The sequence below is a fragment of the Eumetopias jubatus genome, unplaced genomic scaffold, assembly GCF_037043125.1.
Source record: "Eumetopias jubatus isolate StellerSeaLion01/CBP00866 unplaced genomic scaffold, mEumJub1_p1.0 scaffold_4, whole genome shotgun sequence".
Taxonomy (NCBI): Eukaryota; Metazoa; Chordata; class Mammalia; order Carnivora; family Otariidae; genus Eumetopias; species Eumetopias jubatus.
Genome location: NW_028274810.1, coordinates 171,785,705 through 171,813,104, shown reverse-complemented (window position 1 = coordinate 171,813,104; position 27,400 = coordinate 171,785,705). Strand labels below are relative to the sequence as shown.

At 39.3% G+C, this 27,400-nt stretch overlaps 1 protein-coding gene across 1 annotated transcript in view; it reads right to left on the bottom strand.

Annotated features, from left to right (window-relative positions):
• Nucleotides 1-1,747: 1,747 nt before the first annotated feature.
• The window catches only part of CPA6 (carboxypeptidase A6), a 352,266-nt gene continuing 326,613 nt past the window's right edge, over nt 1,748-27,400 (bottom strand). The window contains exons 9-11 of the mRNA XM_028112201.1: nt 11,343-11,545; nt 7,671-7,755; nt 1,748-1,935 (exon numbers count right to left, since the gene is read on the bottom strand). Of these exons, the coding sequence (XP_027968002.1) occupies nt 1,748-1,935; nt 7,671-7,755; nt 11,343-11,545 (476 nt within the window). The remainder of the gene's footprint in view (nt 1,936-7,670; nt 7,756-11,342; nt 11,546-27,400) is intronic.

The following is a 27,400-nucleotide window of genomic DNA, read 5'->3' as shown; positions in this document are numbered from 1 at the left end:
TCTCCTATTCCAGTTTGGTGGTCCTCTAAGCCTGGTATACAGCTGTTACTGGGACTTTTCCCTTCACCACTATCTTGAGATTTTTTTTCCATCCCTTTCTCCCACGTGGGAATTCCTATTTTCTGAGATCCTATATCTTTTTCTTTGTTTACTCCCTCAATTTGGTAGAGCATATCCTTCAGGAGGTTCCTAAGAAAGGTTAATAATTTAGGAGCTCACTTTTATGAAAATATTTGTATTCTACCCTCACATTTCATTGATTATTTTGCTGAGTATAGATTTTTAGGATAGAATTTCCCCCTGAAAACTCTGAAGGCATTTCTCCGTTCTCTTCAAGCTTCACTGGTGCTGTTGAGAAGTTTCATGCTACTCTAGTCCTCATTCCTTTGTGATCATTTTTTCCCCCCTTCTGGAAGTTTTTAGGCTCATCTTTTCATCCTGGTGTTCATGATGTGTCTTGGGCAGATAAGTCCTCCAATGGGATTTGTGTTTCCTGCTACCAAATATTTGGAGAGTATAATCAATCTGGGATTAGTCTGAATTAAATTCTTGGCTAGATGTTTATCAGACGATTTAAGTAGTCTGAATTTGGGCCACAAACCAGAGAGAGCTGACCTATGATGCAGCTGCAGTTTCTCCCCTCTCTACTCTTGCCAAAATTGGAATAGTCAGTTTTCCATTGAAAATAGCTTGGGGGTTTATTTGTAATTTACCCTTAACCTGAGGGTATAGCCCTTGGGAATCCTAGAATTCTGGTAGGTGGAGAATCTGCTATTAGATTTCCCACCTTGGGGTAGCCTTGGGCTCTGTTCTCGGCTCCCATTCTCCAAAATACTGTGAAAAGCAAAGTCTGCACTTACCTGGTTTGACAAATGCTCTCAGGATAACAGTGCACCACTTATCTCTCTACGTTCCAGCCTTCACTCAGTGCCTAACTTGAGATTTTCCTGCTTTTTTTGTTTGATGTTTTAAAGATGATTTTAAAAAATTAAATTTTGTCCAGAAGTTGTAGCTATTTCCAGCAGTCCAGATAACTATCTTGTCATACTCCTGGAAATGGAAACCTATATCACTTTTCTAAGTCTCAATTTCCTCATCTGAGAAATGAGGCTAATAGGAATATCCACCTCATAGTATTCGAGCAATAAATGAGATTATTAGTGTAAAGCTCTTAATGCTGTCGGGCACCTCAATTAATGTTTACTTCTGTTTTTATAAATGGTATTCTCAGAGTCTAAACATGAATGCTTTAGCTTGCTATATTTTTATAGGTATATGATGCACTAATGCCAGGGGATGAAGATGTGAAGAATCTGACGTCTTGATAAATTGTATATTTATTAAGAAATATAGTTCTCTCCATTTCAAAAGAAAACCAAGTGATTAAACATTAGTAGCCTAGATCTTAATTGAGAAAAGGAGATTTATTGCAGTGAAATCCTTAATTTGTACATTTCTTGAGACAATAGGGTTTGAAAATATCCCCACTTCCCCTTAATCAAATAGGACTCTAAAGGGATTAAAATGGATGCTTTCTCTTACAACAAACTAGGCTATGCTCAGATTTTTTTAACCAACTTTATATTGCCACAGAAACTTGAATTGCATTAAGTAGGTCCTTTTATAGTCCACAGATATGTTCATTCTAAGAAGTTGCCCTTCTCTTTAAAAACAATTTCCACCCACTGCCAAGTAGCTCTTGCACAGAATCAGCTCTCTGTCTGGTGGTTGACCTGACCCTTGGGCCTCAGGGACACTTCTTTAGTAGGTGCATTGTGATATTCTTCACAGCCAGCATGGTCTCTGTACAGGTTGGTTTGATGAGCATCTCTGGAAGTAAAAATCCAAAATGTCCAGTGTCACGAAGTTCAAAAGCAAATGTGTAGGGTATTCCATTTTTGTAGGCCCAATCCATTGAGCTACCAGAGCTCACATCTAAAAGTTAAAAAAAAAAAAAAAGCCTCACTGAAGAGTCTGCATAATTTTCAAAGTTTGTATATACTACTTGCTTACTAGGCTATCCTAAGTCCTTCTAATTAAACACTGTTTCAACAAGAATGATTTAACAGTAGTTCCTTGGCATTAGGCTCATGGAACTTAAAAATCCTACCTGCCATCATCTTTGAGGATCTAGTCTAGGTAGTAATGCTTTCCCAGTGTGATGACCTCAAAATTTCTCAGCCTCAATTCCAGTAACATTTATCTCTACCCTCACTTCAGTCACCCATAAACAAGCTAATCCCTGGCTCAGTTTCTCTGCTCTTTCTCCTTGAGAGGGAGCTGGAGAAAGTCTTTGCTGTAAAATCACACTAGTCACTGATGTCCTTCTCTGTTCTCAATGCTGCTCTAGGCTCAGTTTTCTAGACCTTCACTTACTGAACCTTTCTCAGGCTCCTGTAGGCCTGCCCCTCACTTATCATCGTCGCCATGCCCATAAAAGGTAATTATCCCATCATCCCGCCACCTCCTCTACTGACATCACAGCCCCCTGGCTGTCTTCCTTCCAGCTCAGAGAAGGAACTCTTGCTCCTTGTTATTTATTTATTTATTTATTTATTTATTTATTTATTTATTTTTAACAGGTGTCATCTTTTGATTCCATTCATCATTGTCTTCCCTGGTAGTGAGAGGGTCACTTCTCCAGGACCTAGTTTCATTAATTAAACCACCTTCTCTTGCATTTGCATTGACCAAAATGTTCAAGCACCAATTTCATATGGCACTTCCTTCTCATGCTATATGCCATCCTTTTTTTCTTTGTCCTTTTGCTTTAGAACACAAAGAGAATCTATATATGTTGCCTCTATATCCTTAACCACTTTCAGTCCGGTTCTTGCCTCTACCTGTCTATGAAAACTTTGTTCTTGAAGGTCACCAATGACAGCAGGCCTAATTTCCTTTGTTGCTTGGTTTTCCCCCCTGCAGATCCCACTTTCAAACTCTCAACAGCATTTAGTGTAGCTGATAATTCACTGGCAATTCTCTCTTTTTGGCTCCTGTGACCTCACATGCTCTAGCTTTTCAGCACAGGTTCAAAGCACAGGCACTAGAGGCAGACTAAGGGTCTGGGCTGTATTAGATCCCACCACCTACTGTGACTTGTCTGAGCCTCAATCTTCCCTTTAGAAAAAGGGATTGATAATACCTACTGCATAGTGTTGTTGTGGAAATTAAACAAAATAATGGGCTAGGATATATAAGCCCTTATTATTTTGCATCTTTACATCCCAAAGTGCCTAGTATGTAATTTTTAGCATAACAGGGTCTTAATAATTAAAAATAAATCTTTTATAGAAGAATCTTTATAGGGCCTGGGTGGCTCAGTTGGTTAAGCAGCTGCCTCTGGCTCAGGTCATGAGCTCAGGATCCTGGGATCAAGCCCCATGTTGGGCTCCCTGCTCAGCAGGGAGTCTGCTTGTCCCTCTCCCTCTGTGCACTCTCTCTCTCACTCAAGTAAATAAAATCTTAAAAAAATAAAAAAAGAAGAATCTTTACAAACTTTTTTCTTGAAATTAATATGATCCAGACTGACCTAACACTATTGTTATTAAAAATTTTCAGAGCATGTTCATCTGCTCAGATAATATCCTTTTTATTCCTATTTTTGTCAGGAAAAGTTAGAGACAAATTACGTTAAGATGACAATTAAAACACTCTACTGTTTCTCAGGCTCCCCTTGCTTGGTTAAGGACAGAAGGTAGGCTGTGGCTTCATTGTCCCTCTGGGTTAGAGTATACTGGAATTACAAATAGTAGTCATAGAAGCCAAAGTCAGAGTCAATATGTGCCAACAGTTACATCATGGTGATGTGACAGCCTCATTTCTATGGTAGCAGGTTGTTCTTGGTAAATATAATACTATGACTGTGGCTTGATATCAAGCTGATAAAACTAATATATATTATATTGGTAATAATTAGTAATATGATTTTAAAAAAATACTGTATTTCCTTTTTCAGCGTGGCATTACTGAAAAAGTTTTTTTAACTATGTTTTTTTGTTTTTGTTTTTTTTAAAAAGATTTTATTTATTTATTTGAGAAAGAGAGAGAGGGAGCACAAGCAGGGGAATGGGCAGGGGGAGAAGGAGAGGGAGAAGTAGTCTCCCAGCAGAACAGGGAGCCTGACTTGTGGCTTGAGCCCAGGACCCTGGGATCATGACCTGAGCTGAAGGCAGACGCTTAACTGACTGAGCCACCCAGGCACCCCCTGAAAAACAGTTCTAAAAAGGTTAGCATGAGACCAATAATCATAGACTTTGAAAACACTTCTGATACTTAAGACATTCATTATTAGGATAAACTTATTTGATAAGCAATGTTAATTGGCAAACCAAACTTTTCTTTGAAGGCTGAAGAAAGTGAGTGGTTAGGAATATAATAATTGGTAAGTTAAAGAGATCAAGGAGAAACTTGGTACCTCACTGAAAGCAGAATTGGATGTCACTATCTATGCATATACATACAACCTGTATGTGTGTGTGTGTGTGTGTGTGTGTGTGTGTGTGTGCGCGCATACATAGACATTCAGATATATATGATTTCTTGCTAGATTTTCCAAGTCATATAGTTAAAAAATTTTAGAGTTTGAGAGGTCATGAGAGATGACCTAGTCCAATTCCTCACTTAACAGTTGTGGAAACTGAAGCCCAGGATTAATATCTTGGCCAGGATTATATCCCGATTAGTGGCAGAACGAGGACTAGAATCCGTGTCTTCAGAGTCTTTGTTCAAATTCTTTCCATATACCCAGTTGCTCTTTATTTCAATAAAATATTAGCAAATCGAATTCAACAGTACATTAAGAGAATTATTCACCATGATCAAGTGGGATTTATTCCTGGGCCGCAGGGGTTGTTCAATACTTGCAAGTCAATCAATATGATACACCATATTAATAAAATAAAGGATAAAAACCATATGATCCTGTCAATATATGCAGAAAAAGCATTTGACTAAATACAGCATCCTTTCCTGATAAAAAATGAAGTAGGGGTAGGTGGGACATACCTCAACATCACAAAGGCCATATATGAAAGACCCACAGCTAATATCACCCTCAATGGGGAGAAACTGGGAGCCTTTCCCCTACGGTCAGGAACAAGATAGGGATGTCCACTCTTACCATTACTATTTAACATAGTACTGGAAGTCTTAGCCTCAGCAATGAGACAACAAAAAGAAGTAAAAGGCATCCAAATTGGCAAGGAAGAAGTCAAACTTTCATTCTTTGCAGATGACCTAATATTCTATGTAGAAAACCCTAAAGACTCCACCAAAAATTGCTAGAATTCATACATGAATTCAGCAAAGTCGCAGGATATAAAATCAATGTTCAGAAATCTGTTGCATTTCTATATACCAATAACAAAGCAGCAGAAAAAGAAATCAAGAAATTGATCCCATTTGCAATTGCACCAAAAACAATAAGATACCTAAGAATAAATCTAACTAAAGAAGTAAAAGGTGTGTACTCTGAAAACTATAGAACACTTCTGAAAGAAATTGAGGAGGACACACACAAAAAAATGGAAAAACATTCCACATTCCATGCTCTTAGATTGGAAGAACAAACATTGTCAAAATGTCTATACTACCCAAAGCAATCTACACAGTTAATGCAATCACTATCAAAATACCACCAGCATAGGGTGCCTGGGTGGCTCAGTTGGTTAAGCAACTGCCTTCGGCTCAGGTCATGATCCCGGAGTCCTGGGATCGAGTCCCACATCAGGCTCCCGGCTCAGCGGGGAGCCTGCTTCTCCCTCTGACCCTTTCCCCTCTCATGCTGTTTCTCTCTCTCTCTCTTTCTCAAATAAATAAATAAAATCTTAAAAAAAAAATACCACCAGCATTTTTCACAGAGCTAGAACAAACAATCCTCAAATTTATATGGAACCATAGAAGACCCCGGATAGCCAAAGCAATTCTGAAAAAGAAAAAACTGGAGGCATCATGATACCAGATTTCAAGCTATATTACAAAGCTGTAGTCATCAAAACAGTATGGCACTGTCACAAAAACAGACACATAGATCTATGGAACAGAATAGAGAACCCAGAAATGGACCCACAATTATATGGTCAACTAGTCTTTGGCAAAGCAGGAAAGAATATCCAATGGAAAAAAGACAGTCTCTTCACAAATGGTATTGGGAAAACCAGACAGCAACATGCAGAATGATGAAACTGGACCACTCTCTTACAGCACACACAAAAATAAATTCAAAATTGATGAAAGACCTAAATGTGAGACAGGAAACCAACAACATCCTAGAGGAGAACATAGAGAGAAACCTCTTTGACCTTGGCTGTAGCAATTCCTTACTAGACATGTCACCACAGGCAAGGAAAACAAAAGCAAAAATGAACTATTGGGACTTCATCAAGATAAGAAGCTTCCGCACAGCGAAGGAAAGAGTCAACAAAACTAAAAGGTAGCTTACAGAATGGGAGAAGATATTTGCAAATTACCTATCTGATGAAGGGTTAGTATCCAAAATCTACAAAGAACTTACCAACTTAACACCCAAAAAACAAATAACCCAGTTAAGAAATGGGCAGAAGACATGAATAGACATTTTTCCAAAGAAGACATCCATGACACCCATGAGCCAGCAGTTATACCACTAGGTATTTACCCAAAACATATAAAAATACAGACTTGAAGGAATACCTGCACCCCGATGTTTATAGCAGCATTATCAACAATAGCCAAACTATGGAGAGAGCCCAACTGTCCATCAATGATGAATGGATAAAGAAGATGTGGTGTACATATATACAATGGAATATTACTCAGCCATCAAAAAAATTGATATCTTGCTATTTGCAATGACGTGAATGGAGCTAGAGGGTATTATGCTAAGTGAAATAAGTCAGTCAGAGAAAGATAAATACCATATGATCTCACTCATGTGTGGAATTTAAGAAAGAAAGCAGATGAACATATGGGAAGGGTGAAGAGGAAAAAAGGAGAGAGGGAAACAAGCCATAGGAGACTTTTAACAAGAGAGAACAAATGGGGTTGATGGAGGGAGGTGGGTGGGGGATGGGCTAGATGGGTGATGCGTATTAAGGAGGGCACTTGTTATGATGAGCACCGGGTGTTGTATGTAAGTGATGAATCACTGAATTCTACTCCAGAAACCAATATTGCACTGTATGTTAACCACCTAAAATTCAAATAATAAATTTATTTAAAAAAGCAAAAAAAAATATTTTAATCACCTTTTAAGGGGAAATTCAGCTGAAGGTGTTACATAAGAAATGCATTTCATAACAAGAATGGTGGAGGAAAGGAATAAAAGGAAAGCTCTTTTAGGGCTGAGACATTATTTCATTATATTCTCAAGGCCCATTTCCACCCTTACAGTAGTTACAGTTGCTCAAGGAGCCCATTTGGGTACTTTCTACTGTCATAAGATCTCATTTCAACTTTGTAGTCATGCTTAGAATATTCTCTGCTTGGAATTTATTTCAATTGGTACAGTGATTTATGTCAAGCAATGTAAAACTAATCAAATATAAACTCCCTCCGTCTTCCTTGGCTAATTTGGTTGTCAAAAATTTCTCATTAAGGGAGAACACTCTTCTTGTTTTTTTAAAGGGAAGTCATTTTACAGGATCTTGGTTCAAAAGACGATTCTAACACAAAATACACGGGAAACTTACACAATGTGCTGGAGGCAGGTCCATATCTGTATTGTACCCCATATACTGACCGAAGGGCATTCACAGCTTTATAAGCTGCAGATTCCTGTGAGGGAAAAGGGAGAGCTGATATCACTTTACATCACTACACTGAAACATTTAGAAACACTGGCGTGTTGTTTGAGCCTTATCAGTCTTCAATTTGGAGAGCAAGGTAGGGCACATTAGGTAATAGTTATATTTAATAATAATGGTAATAATATTCCTTGTCAAATGCTGCAGTTTATAATATGTTTTAGAACACATTATTTCCTTTGATTGATCTTTACACCAAGCCAGGGATCAGTACTATTTCCATTTTACAGACAAGAAAAGAAAGGCTCAGCAAGGTTAAACGAGCAGGCTGGGGTTACATAGCAAGGACTGGTTGAGTTAATACACATATCTTCTGATGCTGATTTAGTGTTCTGTTTTCTTCACTTTCATTCAGAGACACTTGTTTCTATAAATTACAAAATGCTCGATAGGCAGAGCCCATGCCAGCCTTCTTCATAGCCACATATACATTATTTAGCAATGTGCCCATGTATAACAGATGTTCAGTCAATATTTCTTGCATGAATGTTGAATAAGCATAGCTCTGCAAGAGTATCAAGATAATCTTATTGATCCTTAAGTACATACTTCCGTGGCTATGTACAAGGTATTTAAAACACATTTGGATCAATTAAGAAACCCTTTAGTTCAGGAAGAGTGACTTCTCTTATGCTATTCATTTATCCCTATGGCTATGGGAATACAATTGCAGAATGCTCCATGACTTCTAGAGTTACATACAGCTCTGACAGAGCTCAGGTACTGCTAAGATGGAGAAATTTTGAGGCGGAACTTTAGCTATCAATGCCAAAAATCAGGGAAAATGATAACGCAATAAAAATACTAAAAGGTGACTATTCTAACATGAACTAAAATAATAGTGACTACACTTCAAAACATATTCAATGGTGTAACAGCATTAGTTTCAATAAGGAGTTCGAGAAGTATCGTATGACCAGTGAGAGGAAAAGAAGTATGGTGAAACCAGTATCCAACTCTCCCATTTCGATTTGCCTATGAATAATTTATTATATCAGTTGAAGTTCTCTGGGCAACATGGCGCTGTGTGTGGACCCAGCTTCAGCTTGCTGTCCTCATTTACCTCAGGGATGCATAAAGGAGCATTTGCAACAAATGCCACTCTTTGTGGATATTAAGGGACCAGGCTCCAGAACCTGGCAGACAATTTATTACTGATCTCACTGATGATGACATTGTCCTCTTAGGAGCCAACAGAAAAGGAATGTAAACACCATAATAAGATACCTTTATGGAGAATGTTCTGAGATTTTAACATCTTCTCCAATGGTTTCAGCAATATTCCATGGCAAGGGCAGATATTTCTACATTTAGAAGATTACTGTGTTCTGCTGGTGAGGAGAATCTTGTTCCTCATTATTTCAGATGACTCAACTACCCCCAAAAATCTCTTAAGAAAAAAAAAATACAACCACTCGGCCTATTTACAGAAAACATACGCACAGTTTTAGCCTTTTGGGCTCACGGTACTTCCGTCACTCAGGTGCAGGTGGATGTTGATAAGAGGCTTGGATATGATCATTCCCCCAAAAAGTGAAAACTTCATAAAATTTTCTAGGAATTATTTTCCAGGGTGGTGTAGCTGGACACCTATTTGAAAGAGTTTAAGCAATTCCTCCTTTCTTTATTGCTTCCTCTTTTCAGTTGTCCAAAAGGACCCAGGCCTCCCTTCTTGAACCTCAACTAAGTAAGGAATATATTTTTTATTTAAAGCAAGTTAATGAATGACCTAAAAATGTTAGCAGAAACACAGACTCCTACACATTGATGGAATGCTTTTTGAATAATTTATTAGAATTGAATGATTTCTGGTTAATATTCAGAGACTACCTAGTTTCTGAGAATTTTAATCTTGGCATCAGTGACTTAGCTTACGTGTAACCTGGTAACAGGATTTCTCAACAGTGGTACTATTGACAGTCTGGACTGAATATTTCTTTGCTGTGGGAGGCTGTCCTGTACATTGTAGGGTGTTTAGCAGCATCCTTGGCCCCTATCCACTAGTTGCCAATAGCATCCTCCAGCCTTTTTGTGATAATCAAAATGTCTTCAACGTTGTTCAGTGTCTCTGGGAGGCAAAGTTATCCTTGATTGTGAATCACTGATCTACTCTTTATACCACATCCTCCAATCCAAGACAAAATGAAAATAGGCTTAACTTATGTAATACTTTTAATATATTGCAAATTCCATTTAATCTATTGTGAGAATATAGACACTGTGCCCAATTTAGAAAGGGCTGAATATTTGCCTAGAGAAGCACTGTGTGATACAGAGTGGTTAAAGTGCCAGGTTAACAACAATAACAACAACAACTAGCCTATTTGACTCACACAGTAGCTGAAGAATTGCACTCTTAAATAGAACTACCACCTTTACAAAATTTCTCAAGAGAATTTGCTCAGAATTCTTGCTTGGAATGCCAAGAGCAAAGTTCCTCTTTTGGACAGAATAGAAGCCTTCCCTCAGGCCTTCTTCTGACCTCCTCATGTTCTCCATTCCTTCCAGGTCCTGGACATCTAGGTCAGGAATTCCTGCAACTCCAACCAACTGGTGAAGGATTTAGAGTTCAAGATATAGGAAGAAAGGGGATGCTTCTTGTTTATCAAAGCTTTTAATTCAAGTATAACATACATACAGAAGAATATACACATTTTCAGTTTATAGCTCAACGAGTGATCACAAATTACACACACTCATGTAACCAGCATCCAGGCCAAGGAATAGAACATCAACAGCAAAACCCAAAAGCTCTCCTTCTCATACCTCCTCCCAGTCACTATTCTCTTCCTCGTCCTCATTTCTAACACTATGTATTAGTTTGACCTGTTTTTGAATTTTATAGACCTTTAGGTGCTAGAGGCTCTGAATCAGACTCACTTTACAAGGAATTTTGCCCTACAGTGGATAGCTTGTTGGGTTTCTGAGATGAGGAAGAAAGACACTGCTTTTTCACTGCCAGGGAATCTTATGCCTAAAGGGCTGTTCATTCTTAGCACCAACTTGTCAGATACATGCCCAGAGACTTAGTACCATTAAGCAAATAGCGCTTATAAATTAAAAGTTGCTTTTAATTAATGAGAGTCAGGCCACAGTTTATGAACAATTATTTACCCAATAAAATTAATTATAGCCCTGCATATGTGACCGAAGCTGTAATACTAATCAAATCCTTTCTGACAACTTTCTGTGTAACCCGTGGTAAGAATGTAAATTGGTTTGAGTTGGTTGCATTTGAGAAGCAGCATAGCATAGCAGTTAAAAGTGACAAGGCTGGAGCTAGATTTTGGGCTCGATCCTGGCTATGGCCCTTAGTAGCTGTGTGTTCTGCGTCTAATTACTTAATTTCCCTAGGTTTCAGTTTCCTCATCTGTAAAATGGGGAAAATAATAGTTACCTACATCATATGATTATGGAAAATAAATAAGTTAGTAGGTAAAAAATGCTTATTAGAATAAACACAATATGTGTTTGCTATTATCATTACCACTCAGAACCCTTTTAGCTTTAGAAAAGAAGCATAAAGCCTGACACGCATGTAGAAGGTCTAATACTTACCACACAGCTAAAGTTGGGGATTGTTGCATATTTGTAAGAATAGGGATACAGCAGCATCTGAGCATATGCATGAAAGGAGAGGTAAGCTCTAATGTGCTTCCTGTGTTTTCGGAGGAAAGTGGCTACAGCTTTCACTTCTGGCTCAGATTCTGGGAAAGGTCCACAGTATGTATCATCACAAGGGTGCATAGAAGCTCCTTCATCTGCAAGATAAAAAGAAAATGGGGGTGACGGAGTGGACAGGCAAGAAGCAAGAAACACAAGCCAGCATTGTTAAACTGCTATTTCCTTTTATTTCTATAAACATATGGTATTATTAAGCAATTCATCTCACTTCTCATTTACAGAAATCAATACTGAAAAATCCAAGGTGGTTCAAGCCTCCATGCACAATAGGAGGGTGGCCTGAATAGGAAATAGGAAATAGGTGCTGATTGTTTAAATGAGCCTGCATAAACCACTTGGAAAGGGATGGCTTTATCAGTGGGAGACCTAATTCTCTGTGATCCCCCAGATCAGGTAAGGCTCCTATACTCCATGATGCCTGCATTCTTCCAACATAACATTTAACACATTTGTAATTAGTGTCCAGTGTTTACCTGCTTAACATTCAACCAATATTTACACTATTCTAGGTGCCTGGTATACAAGGAAAAGCAACACAGAAAAAACGCCCTGCTCTAGTATAAACTATATTCAATCTGGATTCTTTGTTAAACTCTAATGCTCTGTGAAAGCAGGGATTGTGTCTTTCTTGCTGGGCACCTGGCAACCAGAACAATAGTATGTCAAGTGTTCAACAAATATTTGTTAAAAAGTGAATGTCAGATCAAAAGAAAACGCTAGACATCTGCACAGGTGTCTGGTCAGATACAAATATTGATACATCAAGAACATGAAGGCAAGGCAGAAATAATTCCACAAAAGATGCCAAAACAATTTCTATTATATTTTTAGATAAGCAATATTTAAATCAGTTTTGTAAAACCCAAGAGGCTTCTCTAGTTTTCTTGGGGGTCGGTCAGTAAGAATTCAGTTAAGAAATCCTTAAAACTTAATTTTAATAATTTTTGAATTAAAAGCTTTGTATCCTATAGGTCTATGAAGGGGAGGAAGGAAAATAACATTCACTGTAACAATCACAAAGTATTAAGGTTCCAAGACATTTTTCCATTGATAATTAATTACATTTTCTACAGTTATTTGCCATCCGCCATTATTAGCCCTCCTGACAGCCCTAGAAAACCGTTTCTTTCCATAAGCAAATGGAAGATGTTTGGTGATTCTGTGACATCGTCTAATTCCACTAATCTGAAAAGATAACCAAGTCAAATCAGGCTCAAGCTTGAGGACATTAAGTCTAGTTTGTGTCATAGGTGTGTTAAGATGGGAAATTTATGGCAATTGTGGTTTCCTCCTTTGAATCTAATTCTGGACATGCATTAGAAGTAAGTGGGATAAGGAAGGAACTCAGAATATAATATAAAAATGATAGCTGGTACTCTGAAAGGAATAGGATAAATAGACATTTGAAGATCACCGATGTAAAGCACCAGAAAGGAGAGATCACAGACTGAACAACTAATTCCAGAGGGAGCAGAACTAATGAGCCAGAGAAAAAAGGATTTACAATAATCCTGATAAACATTCTCAAGGGCATATAGAAGGGCATTGGAAACATTAAACAGGGACAAGAAGTTATAAAAAAGTACCAGTCAGATATAATAGACATAAAACTTAATTCATGGGTTGAAAGAATGCAGTTGATGAGTGAATTAATGAGATGGAATATGTTTTGAAACATATGAAAAAATGAAAAAAAAAGGTATGAAAAATAAATTGTCAACATCTGATTAACAGAAAGAAATAAAAGTTAAATATTTGAAGAACTGCTCATTAAAATTTTTCCACAATTAAGGAAAGATTGAATGGACTTATTGAGTACAAAACAAGAGAGATAAAGGGGAAATGTGTCAACGCTTTGACACAGTAGGGTGAAATTTAAGAAAAGGAAACAATTCCAGAGAGAAAGAAGCAGGTCATCTATAAGGAGCAAGGATTAGATTCACATCTGACTTTTTATTAGCAACACTAGCGTATTATTTCCAAAGTATGTATATATATATGTATATATTTACTTATTTATTATTCTTACATTTTTATTTGTTTTAAAATTAATTGTTTAAATTGAAGTATAGTTATACACACAATATTATATTAGTTTCAGGTGTACAACATAGTGAATCCATAATTATATACATTAGGAAAAGCTCACCATGGTAAGTGTAGTTACCACTGATCCCCATACAAAGTTATTACAATATTACCTACAGTATTCCCTATGCTGTCTGTTACATCCTGGTGACTTATTTATTTCATAACTGGAAGTCTGTATCTCTTAATTTCCTTGACCGATTTTGCCTATCCCCCACACCCACTTTCTAGCTACAATAAACATAGGGGTGCATATATCTTTTTGAATTAACATTTCTATTTTCTTTGGGCAAATATCCGGAAGTGGAATTGCTGGGTCATATGGTGTTTCTAATTTTAATTTTTTGGGGAGCCTCCATACTCTTTTTCCATAGTGGCTATTTTCTTAATGTTCCAGGTGCATTTGAAAAGAATGTGTGTTCTGCTGTTTTTGGATGGAATGCTCTGCATGTATCTGTTAAGTCCACATGGTCTAAAGTGTAACTGAAAGTGACTGTTCCTTATTTACTTTCTGACAGGATGATCTATTGATTGATATAAGTGGGGTGTTAAAACTCCCCTACTCTATGCTATTACTGTCAATTTCTCCCTTTATGTCTGTTAACATTTGCTTTGTATACAATCAGGTTGCTTCTGTGTTGGGTGTATAGATAGTTCTAAGTGTTATATCATCTTGTTGGAGTGATCCCCTGATCCTTCTTTGTCTGTTGTTACAGCCTTTGTGTTAAGGTCTATTTTGTCTGATGTAAGTATTGTTATCCCAGATTTTTTTCTGGCTTCCATTTGCATGGTATCTTTTTCCACCTTTTAACTTTCAGTCTGCATGTATCTTGAGGTCCGAAGTGAGTCTCTTGTAGGCAGCATATAGATGGGTCTTTTTCTTCTTTTTTAACCCATTCAGTTACATTATGTCCTTTGATTGGAGCATTTAGACCATTTACACTTAAAGTAATTATTGATAGACATATTCTTATTACCATTTTGTTAACTGTTTTCTGTTGTTTTTGTGGTTCTTCTCTGTCCCTTTCTTTTTCTCTTCTGCTCTTCCCTTGTGATTAGTCACTTTCTTTAGTCTTGTGCTTGGATTTTTTTTCTCCTTTTTGTGTCTCTATTACAGGTTTTTGGTTTGTGGCCACCACGAGGTTCATATATAACATCCCAAGTACGTAGCAGTCTGTATTAAGTTGATGGTTTTGAGTTTGAACCCATTGTAAAAGCACTACATTTTTACTCCGCCCCATCTATGTTTTATGTATGTGACATCATATTTTACATCTTCTATTTCTTGAATCCCTTCACTAATTTTTTTAGATATAATTGATTTTACTACTTTTGTCTTTTAACCTGCATAATAGCTTTATAAGTGATTGATTTGCTACCTTTACTATATATTGTTTTTACTAGTAAAGTTTTTTCTTTTAATGATTTTCTTACATCTAGTTATGGTCTTTTCTGCTTTGAGTCCTTTCACATTTCTTATAAGGCCAGCTTAATGCTGAAGACTCCTTTAACTTTTGTTTGGGAAACTACTGCTCCTTCAGTTCTGAATGATAACCTTGCTAAGTAGAGTATTCTTGGTTGTAGGTTTCTTTCCTTTGAACACTTTGAATATATCCTGCTACTCTCTTCTGGCCTGCAAAGTTTCTGCTAAAAAATCAGCTGATAGTCTTATGGGGCTTTCCTAGTGTATAAGTAGTTGCTTTTCTATTTCGGTCTTGAGATTCCAATTTTAATTTTTGACATTTTAGTCATTATGTGTCTTGGGGTTAACCTGCTTGGGTTCATCTTGTTTGGGTTTCTCTGTGTTTCCTGGACCTGGGTGTCTGTTTCCTTCCCCAGGCTAGGGAAGTTTCCAGATACTGTTTCTTTAAATGAGTTTTCTGCCTCTTTCTCTCTCTCTTATCCTTCTGGGATTCCTATAATGCAAATGTTAAAATGCCTGATGTTGTCCTAGAGCTCCTTTAACCTAGCCTCATTTTTAAAAATTCTTATTTGTTGCTGTTCAGCTTGAGTGCTTTCCTTACCCTGTCTTCCAGATCGCTGATATATTCTTTTGTATCCTCTTATCCACTGTTGATTCCCTCTAGCATATTTTTCATTTCAGCTACTGTATTCTTCAATTCTGGTTTTTATATTTTCTATCTTTTTATTGAAGTTCTCACTGAGTTCATCCACTCTTAAATCTGGTGAACATCTTTATGACCATTACTTTGATCTCCTAATCGGGTAAATTGCTTATCTCTCTTTCATTTAGTTCATTCTCTGAAGTTTTGTCTTGTTCTTTCATTTGGAGCACGTTCCTCTGTCTCATTTTATTTGAATTTCTGTGGTTGTTTCTTTGAATTAGGCAAAACAGCTACCTCTCCTGGCCTTGAAGGTGTAGCCTTGTGTGGGAGCATCCTCTGTGTCACCTGTGTGTGCCGGGCACCGTAGGCAGGACAGCTGGAGCAGGCTTGGTTTGGGGTGTCCTGGGTGTTCCACACATGGGTGAGCTGGCAGGATGGCCAGAGCTGGTGGGGCATGGGCCAGGGGTGTCCCAAGGCTTTCCATATTGGGGAAATATGGAAAAAATATGGAAAGACCACCCTGTGGGGTGGTCTGGGCCAGGGCTGCCCCAGTGGGATGGTTACAGCTGGGGTGGGTGCAGGCCAGAGTAGCCTTGGTGGGATGGTTGGAGCTGGGATGGGTGTGACTATGGGAGCCACCTTGCGGGGGATGACTGCAGGTGGTGTGGACTAGAGCCTGCTGTGGTGGCGGCTAGCTAGAGCACCAAGATCTTGCTCCCATCTGTACCATCTAGGTGGAGAGGAAATGTAAACAACGGCACTAGCCAGCACCTCTGACGTCAGAAAGGATTTAAGTAGTTCCCTCATTGTGGGCTGATGTCCTAGGGTTAGAAGATGGGTTTCCTTCACTATGTCTTGTTGCCCTTTGAACTGTTTGTTTTTCTCTGCTCCAGCTGGGTGAATCTGCAGGTGGGACCCGTCAGTGATATCCCTTTCTGCTGAAATTCATAGCACTGGGGCTGGGGGTCCTGCCATTACCATGTCTCTGTCTCTCCTTTGTGGGGCAGACACTGTTGAGTCAGCCCTCAGTTTTTCTTCCATTGAATTATTCTATATGCAGGCACAAAAATCAGTGTCTAGCCGAGGAGGTGAGTTCAGGGTCTTCCTATGCTGCCATCTTAGACCTTTCCCTCCTCACTAAAAAAAAAAAAAAAAAAAAAAAACTTTTGGGGGCACCTGGGTGGCTCAGTCGTTAAGCGTCTTCCTTCGGCTCAGGTCATAATCCCAGGGTCCTGGGATCGAGTCCCGCATCGGACTCCCTGCTCAGCAGGAAGCCTGCTTCTCCCTCTCCCGCTCCCCCTGCTTGTGTTCCCTCTCTTGTTGTGTCTCTCTCTGTCAAATAAATAAAAATAAAATCTTAAAAAAAATAAAAAAAAAACCTTTGCTGTACAGCTTTGTGCTTCTATCCTGTCTTCCAGATTGTTAATTCATTCTTTTGTATCCTCTAATTGCTTTGATTCCCTCTCATGTATTTTTCATTTGAGTCATTGTAACCCTTAACTCTGATTGGTTCTTTTATAGATTTTGTTTTTCTTTATTGGAGTTCTCACATAGTTCACCCACTCTTCTCTCATGTCAGGTGAGGGCCTTTAGAACCATTACTTTGATTAGGTTGATTAGTTCTTGTCTGAGGTTTTTGTCTTGTTTTTCTTTGAACACACTCCTTTGCCTCATTTTGTCTGTGTTTTTTCTATGTATTAGGTGTGTTAGCTATGTCTCCTGGTCTTGAAAGTGGTGGCCTTATATGAAAGGCAACCTGTGAGGTCCCATAGTGCTACCCTCCCTGGTCACCAGGAGCAAGCCCTCCCGGTGTCTTTGGTGTGGCCTGCATGTCCTCTGCTGTTGTGACTGGTGGGCAGGGCTTGCCCCTGGTGTAACTAACTGTCTGAGATGCTCAACTGTAGCTGCTGTGGGCTTGCTGGTGTGTGGGGTTAGCTCCCTGCATAGCTGGCTGACAGACTTGGCCACAATTGCTACAGGCATGCTGGTAGACAGGGCTGGCTCCCTACCACCCCAGGGTAGGAGTCACTTTGGAGGGGTGCTTGCCCTGGCTGGGGCTGTCTGCCTGGTGTGGGTGGGGCGGTAGTGGGTTTGGGGGGATGCTGGTCCCCACCAAGTCTGCCTGCTGGGTGTGGTAGAGCGGGAGCTGCTTTAGAGGGGTGCCTCCTGGGGTGGTTGGGTTGGGTGGAGCAGGTCTGCAGGGGAATGCTGCGACAGGGTGAATGGTGCCGGCAAAGTAGATAGAAAGTGTCAGAACTAGCTTCTGCTAGTGTCTGGCCAGCTAGGCAGAAGCTGGAACAATATTCTCGAGTAGGCAAGCCAGATGGGATCTAGTGCAAGTCCATGACTCCTGAATCTCTATCTCAAGCTTCAAACTCATGTATAAAATAACATTCAGGACATCTCCATCTATTTGTCTCAGGGGCTCTGAAAGCTCAAGATGTCCCTAGATGAAATCATCTTTCTCTTTTTTACCCACCAAATTGATCTTTTGCTATGTTTATTAACCTACATTTCCCTCATTCATCTAGTGGCCTATGTCAGAACTTATGTGGAACAATCCTAGAAGTTTTCTTCTGTCTTATCCCTCCATCCAGTTGGAGAGCAAATTCTGCTGATTGTATCTGCTAAATCTCTCTACGACCACTTCCACTGACAAAGTTCAGGCTCTCGTCATTATTCCCCTAAATTATGAGAACAGTTCCTTGCCTTCAGTCTGGCCTACCTTGAATTCAGCCTTCTCAATGTCCTTGTAATACGACGAAGTCTGATCTTATTTATTCTAAAAACAGAAATCTGATTTGCTGCTTAAAATCCTTCAGTGGTGGCCTTCCAGATAAACTTTCGAAATCTTACTACCAGTTAAAGGCAAAGAGGTAGTGTGATCAAAATGTTTGAATTTGGTAGTGGTAGATATTATAGTTTATCGTGCATGTTTTTCCCCGTCTTAAAACGTTGGTGATTTTTACCCTATTGCTGTACAGATAGGCCTGTGATTGGTATCTTGTCACTGACTAGATAATTTCATGTACTTTTCATGGCTTTGTAATAGCTTGAAAGTTACATAGTTCTCTCCTTGCTTGGAATTCAGAGAGTCTTGCTCCCTTCCTCTACCAGATGCTTATGGGATAAGTTCCTTCATGATTTGTTTCTGGTTGACCTGCTTAAAATTTTTACCTTCTATCAGTGTGCCTTAAACCTTGTACATTTATTCCTAATGAAATATTGGTCACTTTGCCAAGGTTCTATACTCCCTTGCCCTTAGGATGGTACATGCTGTTCCCTTCTTTTGAAGCATCTCTTTTCTTCACAGTCTGATTTTATTTGTCCTTCAGTGCTTAATGCACTTATCACTTCCTCTTGGCATCTTCTCCAATGTTCCTAAGCTGGGTTAGGTGCCTATAACACCCTTCTTTATCTGCATTTGTCATAAAACTTAGTATAGTGTGTTAAAATTTATGCTTACCCATTTCCCTACTCAACTGGGCCCTGCACAATGTTTGACCAATAGTGAGTGCATAAAAAATAAACTATTTTATTTAATAATTATATGGGAGCTAAACTGTATAATATTAAGAAGGGCCATACCTCGATTTAATGCTGTTTGCTTGAGAAACACATTAAACACTGGAATATTCTATAGTGCTTTATGGTTTATTTTATGGATTGGCATTCTGCCAGTGTTATTTACTACAGATTAAGTATTGATTCAGCAGCAGAATGGAATATCACATTCAAAATTCTTTATGCCAGTGTTTCTGTGTGAATTTTTGCCTTACTCATCTCTTATAGTGACACTGTCTTTAAAAAATAAAACCAGAATCCTGAATAGCAAGACCTCTAAGATGGAAATAAATTAAGTCAGGTGGAAAGAAAACCACTAAAACAATCTATTTTATTTATAGCCTTTTGGGGGCACTATCCAGGCTTTGCTAAAATGCAAAGAAACAGCTCACAAATATTATTGAACCGTAAGTCCCTTTGGGATTTTAAGTAGCTGTGCTGGATACACAATTTGAAAAGTGCTGTCCAGATCTAGCTTCAGTTACATAGATTCTGATAAAAAAAATATCTGATATACTAAAAAAAATCAAGATAGCAGAAAGCTAAAGCATCAGAACACAGCATTTCAAGGAAACAAGTAAAAAACACCAAAAAATGATTTAATATCCAGGAAACAATGATAAAACATTTCTAGGGGGAGGGAACAAGAAGCATCAAACCCATCACTCTTTAGGTTTTAGAAGCATGAGAATCCAAAGGTCATTAGTTTTTCCTTAGTTTACAGGAGTCAATATATTGTTTCTAAAGCTGAGACGAAATTCTCTTTCCCCATCTTCACATGCAGAACAACTGCAGAATATATAACAGATCTCTGCAGTGCAGAACGAAGGGATTCTAGTCTTGTCCAATAAAACACACATCTCTGTTCTGAACACTTCAGCAATTTACTTCTATACCATACATCACCTCTTTAGTTTTTGAGTATTAAGATGCAAAACTCTACAAGGACCTCATAAATCTAGAGAGGAGACAAGATGTGCACATATAAGGAAATTAGAGGACAAGACAATGTAGGATATAAATCCATCATAAAGTGTGCATTGCAGACTGTGCACAGGAACACAAAGGAGGAGGGAGAGCAGAATTAGAAGCCCTGGAGGAGACTCTAATGGCAGAGACTCAATGGGACTCGAGATGGATGGAACTCAAAAAAATACAATTTTACTTAAAAAAAATAAAGTACAAAAAAATAAGGGTTTTGTTCCTTCTGTGAAGCTTAGTCCCTCTGGATGGTAAAATGAGGTAGAAGATGGACTTTAGAGAGGGAATGGAGAAGGAAGGGAAAATCACAAGATGGGGCTCCAGTCTGAACTATACTACCGATGAGCTCAGGGGCAGGCATGTCACTGCTCCGGTGGCATTTGTCCTGGGTGGATTAAGGACCCTAATCCGTGGTTCTCATGTGATGTGTGACAATGTGTTGCTATCAGTTGTGGGGCTTGTCTCACAGTGGCTAGTTATAGGCTACAAAATTAATGAACTAAAAAAATCAGTTTAGTTGTGATAATTTATTTATTTTGTTAAAGATTTTATTTATTTATTTGACAGAGAGAGACACAGTGAGAGAGGGAACACAAGCAGAGGGAGTGGGAGAGGGAGAAGCAGGCTCTCCGCTCAGCAGGGAGCCTGACGCGGGGCTTGATCCCAGGACCCTGGGATCATGACCTAAGCCGAAGGCAGACGCTTAACTGACTGAGCCACCCAGGTGCCCCACTCTTAATTTATTCTAATATACTCTTGTAATGGGGGAGAGATGTGCTTGGAATTAACCGCTGGAGGTGTGCTGTCATCATCAATTGTCACCTCCCTGCCTAAGGTCCTCCAACCCCCTTCCAAATCTGCTTCTCTTCTTGTATTACAAATCATGGTGTATGGTACCTGAGTGCCCAAATCAGAAATCATTTACTGTATCCACCAGTCCGCAAACAGCTGTTGATGTCATGGTCTTAATTTCTCAACCCAACTACCATTGTCTTGTCAAAACTGTCCTGAATTATTGGAGGGGTTCGCTGACTTCAGGCTCTTCTTTCATCTACATCCTCAGAAGTCCCGAGTTAATTTTACTGAAATACATATTTTACCATGTAATTCCTATGCTTGAAACTTTCCAGTGGCCCACCACAGCCTTCAGGATAAAGGAAGGGGCTGGATTAGGGGCCTTCCCTCTAAACACCTTGTGGTAGGCTGAATAATGGCCCCCAAAGATTGCCAGGTCCTAATCTATGGGATCTGTGATTGTTACCTTATATGGAAAAGGGCCTTTTGTGGATGTGATCGAGATCCTGAAATGGGGAGATTATCCTGGATTATCCAGGTAGGCCTTAAATGCAATCATAAGCATTGTATGAGAGGGAAAGCTGGTTACAGACAGAAGAGAAGGCTATGTGACGGAAGCAAAGAGAAGATGCGTCACAGAGGGAATCCGCTGTGCCACTGGCTTTGAAGGTGGAGGAGGAGGTCACAAGGTAAGGAAATCAGGTGGCTCCTAGAAGCGGCAAGGCAAGGAAATGGATTCTCCCCTCCAGCTTCCTGAAGGAGTGTGGTCTTGCCACATTTTCAGCCTGGGTGAGGTCCATTTTGGACGTCTGGCCTCTAGAATTGTAAGAAAAGAAATTTGTGTTGTTTTAAGCCACCAAGTTTTGGTAACTGGCAGAGTGGCAACTGGATATGTGGGGGACGAGCCACTTGTCTGCAACTTTGCCACTCTGACTCCAGCCAGAATTTCTCTTTCCTCTCTCCTCTGTTAATGTGACACTCAGGCCTCCAATCACAGCAGGTTGTTTACATGCGGTCTCTCTCACTGGATGCTAGCTCCCAAAAAACAAGAACCGAATATCTGCCTGGCATTGTGCTTTGCTCATAGCAGGGGCTCAATAAATGTTCACTGAGTGAATCAATCTGCCCTATAGCAAGGTCCTTCTTAGTCTAGCACATCAAAATTCCATTTGTGCTTTACATTTTAAGGTCAGTTTTATTATAATTTAAGGTTATAATAAAAGTTAAGAGATTGCACAAGTGCGTGAACAGCAATGTTGTTCTCTACCTTTCTGGTATACCCTTAAAATACGTGCAAATAGGTACCTGAGCATAAGAATTACACCTGAGAATGAGAACAAATGAAAAAGGAATCCATAGGTTTGTATCATATTACTACCTACACTGTGATTTTTGCCAAGGGACCTTCCCAATCTGAGGAGGTGAGTGAGATGAATGAGTGCTATTTTCTTGTTGTGGAACTTGCTGGAAGGCTACTCTGAAATCTCTCTTTCAGAATTACACAGGCTAGAATGGAATGCCACGACCTCATTCCAAATAGGTGCCAGTAAAAGAAAACAGATACTGTGTTCTAATGAAATATGTCATACTAGAATAGTTTTGCTGATGTACACTGTTTATCTCTCAACATAACAAAACAGTTTCCTTAAGATGTTTGAACCACTGTAAGACTTGAGGTTTTCTCTCAATCTATTTCACAGTCAACCCCTCTAGGAGAGTATCAGGAGAGGGGATGGGGAGACCACAGGGCTAGAGGGCAATGCATTTGGTGTCTATTAGATTAGGCAATCTGTGATTTAAGTGGGAACTCTTTTGACATTTCCCACCCCACCCCACTTGGTGGGAGTGGTGATCGAGGGCAACGAGGGATGGCGGCAGAAAAGTATGATTTCCTTATAAGCTTATGAGCTGTCTGTTTTAGTACCACTCCCCCATGTTTTAGTAAATTATAACTAAGCTAAAGAAAAAAGCTAAATAATAGGAAAGGAGACGAAGTGCTTTGAATGGTGGTAGTGCATTCTGGAGCTAGATTTTAGTTAAAATTTTTAGTTTTTTAAGAAAAGAATGTTGACTTATTTTTACTGCTTTTAATTTTTTAGAATGGCCAATGGATGTACATGGCTTTGCCATGTAAATTGCTCCCTCCATCTGTTTAGCCATCTATTTCTTTTCCCCAGAAGCACTTTTACTACCTCCTTGTATTATTCCAGGGTTGGTCTATGCATTTATAAGCAAAAAGCCAGTTTTATTATCTTTTTTATACAAATAGTATCCTTTATATATATTAATCTTAAACCTTGCTTTAACTGTGTGTGTGTGTGTGTAATCCTGGAGATATTTCTATACATAAAATAGCTATCTAATTTTGGCTATTTCTGTCTATTTCACTGTATAATTGTAGCTTAACTTAATAGTCATTTGTCAACGGACATGTGGGATGCTTCTAATCTCTTGTTATTATAAAGAGTGCTGTAATGAATATCCCTATACATATGTTATATTCCACACATGTGAGTATTGCAATAGGAAATTCCTAAAAGGAGAAATACTCAGTGAAAAAATGTGTATTTTTAATTTTGGTAAACATTGCCAAATGCCCTTGCCCAGAAGTTGAACTCATTCACACTCTCAACAGGAATGTATAATATTGCCTGTTTACCCATATCCTTCAAACTTGTATTCTTTCTGTTTTTTAAGAATATCAGTAGGTCCAAGTTTGATGGTCAGAAAATGTGTTTTTACTTAAAGTGTCATTTAAACATAGATAGAGAAAAAATACATTTGAAGAAGAAAGTTACAAACTGTTTCTTCAGTTTGAAGACACATTCCAAAGTAGCATCCAGACAAAGTACCTGCATATATTAGGTGCTCCATAAATACTTGCTGAGGGACTCCCATGGCTCTATTGAGTTTTGCTAAATCCTCTGTGATGCAGTAGGGTGATCTAACTTGATGTCTCATAGTGGTAACAAGATCATACGTTTAAGTAGTATTTATCTCTGGGATTCATTTCAATATGCATCTTTTTAAAAATCATGTCACATGATTAGTCATTTGGCTAACTAGTTATAGGCTACTTGGGAAAAATAAATACAGAATACACACTGTTAAAGGCAAATTTGTTCCTTAAAGTGGAATTCTAAAATTAAGTTTAGAAAACATTTAAAAGAAGGAAAATCACTAGTCTTCCAAATCTAGCATTTTAGTCTATTATTCCCAGTTTTTTCCCCGTGTTAGTATCTAAATGTGTATATGTCATACACACATCTGTCACATGTACATATAAAACCATCATATAGTTTATAAAATTGTAATCACAGTGAAAAAATTATATAGCCTGAATTTGACTCAATATTATCAGCTTTTTATTATTTTTAAATGAACTTCTTACCTATTTTTATGGCTTCCTAAAATTTATCAAATGAATATGAATCTATTTAACCATTGCCCTGTTGCTTGACATTTGGATTGTTCTTTTATTATTATAGATCACACTGCGCGGTCAGTGTCTTTTTCTCTTTCCTTCTAATGTGTTTTTGAAATGGGATGCTTAGTCCAAAGGGTATGCACAGGCTTAAAGTTCTGCTTTGACTTTTTTTTTTTAAAGATTTTATTTATTTGAGAGAGAAAGAGAGTGAGTAGGAGCAGAGGGAGAGGGAGAAGCAGGCTCCCCACTGAGCAGGGAGCCTGATGCAGGGCTCTATCTGAGAACCCTGAGACCATGACCTGAGCTGAAGGCAGATGCTTAACCGACTGAGCCACCCAGGCACCCCTGCTTTGACTCTTTTTTCAGTGTTCATGTGTGCCGCTCTGATCTGTGCCCATAGCTTCAACTACTTCTCATGTGCTAAGGACCCACAAGCCCCTATGTTCGGACGAGGCCCTTTTCATACTCCAAGTCTATATCCAGTTACCTATTGTACATCTTCTCCCAGAGTTCCTACAAACACTTCAAATCCACTGCTCAAAATTGGACTCATGTTTTCCACCAAATCCTCACCTCTCACTAGATGCCAAATCGTGGTAGATGACACCTCTATCCACCAGTCCCTCCTAGCAGAAATAGAGTCATCCTAGACTCTTCCCTTTTCCTCCTGAACTTCATTGCCTATATCCAACTGGTGCATAAGTGATCTAGATCTAAGTAAACACTGCTCTTGTGTGCCCTTCTTCTCCAACCTTGCCTTCCTGCTGTAGTTTACTAACCTTTGGCTAACACTCCTGCTCAAGTGGCACCCAGAGATCAGTCATTTTCTTCCCAGCTTTAAAAGCTTCTAATTATTCCTCCCTTAAAAGGCACCCAATTATGCAGTGTTTGTCAGACTTTCCAACAAAATACCCCTAACAGGCAAAATCAACATACACTGTAAGCCCCTAACATTTTTGAAATCTTCGTTTTACCTTAAACATTTTTTAAATGAAATTTATTTAAAAAAATAAATTTGTTAATTATTCAGTCCACTCAATTATGTATTTGTTTGTTCTCATAAAAATAACTCTCCTTTTGAAATCCTCAAATGAAATTGATATATCCTGAACGTGTGCTTTCTCTGTGGCTTTCTCTGTGATAGAACTCCACGTATATATAACCTCAGTTCAGTTTAAAGGCGCAGCTTCTAGAATAAAACCTGTAAGGCCCAGCACAGCACTGAATCTCAGTGTGCCCCCCATGTACAATACCCTGGGGACTTCTGCCTCATCTCTCACCAGTCCTTCCATTCATCCTTTGTTCCAGCCACACAGGGCCACCCGCCATCCTCACAGCACCCTATTCTGTTTCATGCTGCATGTTTGTCCCAGGGACATACCTGTTTCCCCTATCTGGAATGCCCTCTTGACTCTGAATTCTCTGCTCTACTCACTTTCTGCCCTACAGTTTGGTCTACGTGATGACCAATATGTTTTTAATATTCCAATCTTCTATTGTTTCTTCTCTGAAGACTTTTCTGACTTTATCAAGCAGAACTGGCCCCTTCTTTCTTTGTATCTCCACAGTACTATTTATATGTCTATCTATACCATATGTAGCTCTACATAGTATTTTTAAATTTTTTTCATTTTTTTCCTTTCCCTTCCTTCCTTCTCCACTCTTTCTCCTTCCTCATCCTTCTCTTCACCTCCTCTAACCTCAATGATTTTAAACCTGATGAGGACTGAATCTGTTGGATGTGTCTCTGCTTCCCAAGTACCTATCACACAGTGTGAAACAGAATGCATGCAGTACCTTTTTTTTTTTTTTTTTTTAAATGAATGCAGGAATGAATGGTAGTGTGGAAATGTCTGGTCAAGTTGCTTTCTAATGCCCCCAGAGACACATGCCATCCCAGTTTTACCAATGCTTCCAGTTTAGGATATCACATTAAGCATTTTGGGAAATAATTTAATAAATGAAATGTTGGGAGGGGGAAAAGATGGCAGAGGAGTAGGGGACCTTATTCCAACTGGTCCCCGGAATTGAGCTGGATATCTACAAGACCACTCTGAGCACCCACAAAATCAGCCTGAGATGTAAAAAGATAGATATGGATCTCTACAATCAGAATAACGCAGGCGGTTGGTTTTGAGGTACGAAGCAGGGAGCCATGATTCCGCAGGCATATATCAGAGGATAAACGGCAGCGGGAAGGAGCCTGGCTATGGGGATCCTGCACCGCTACGGAGTGACAGCCTCGTGTGCTGGGGACAGGGCACAGACTCACAGACCCGTAGTGGTGGGGAAAGGACTTTAGGGCAGCCCCTGGGACAGAAACCCGGAGCGAGAGGGTCACACGTGCGAACTGGGGGTGGCTGGCAGTTTTAGAAGCACAAAGGGCAGAGACGTGCCCCGACCTGGAGGAAGGACTGGGAGCCCTGTGGAGGGATGCACAACCCAGGATGCTGCAGAGTTTATAGCAACACAGACAGAAACAGAGATAGTATGGCCTGGAGAGCTCACTGAAGAACAGACTGCAATCTCTGCTCTGAGGCAGAAGGTTGGCAATGATCTCTTCTGCTCTGACTCTCGGAAGAGACGTGGAAAGCCACCAGGGAATGCCCCCAGAGAACAAAAGCCCCAAAAAACTGGTTCCCTCTGAGCCCGTCCCCCGCCACAGGGGGCAGGGCAAATCTGCCCAAACAGGGTTGCCTGAGTAACAGCATGGCAAGCCCCTCCCCCAGAAGACAGGCTGGGAGAACAAGAGGCCAGCAATCCTAAGGTCTCTAGAAAACAGGTACATCTTGCTTGGGTTCTGGTCAATAATTTGGACTCTATACATTCCCTCAATCACCCATCAACAGAATGACTAGGAGGAGGAATGCCCAAAATACGAAAGACTCAGAGATTATGATTTATGCTGCAGATTTACAAATGGATGCAGATATAACCAAGATGTCAGAGATGGAATTCAGGCTAGCAATTGTGAAGACAATAGCTAGAATGGAGAAATCAATTAATGGCAA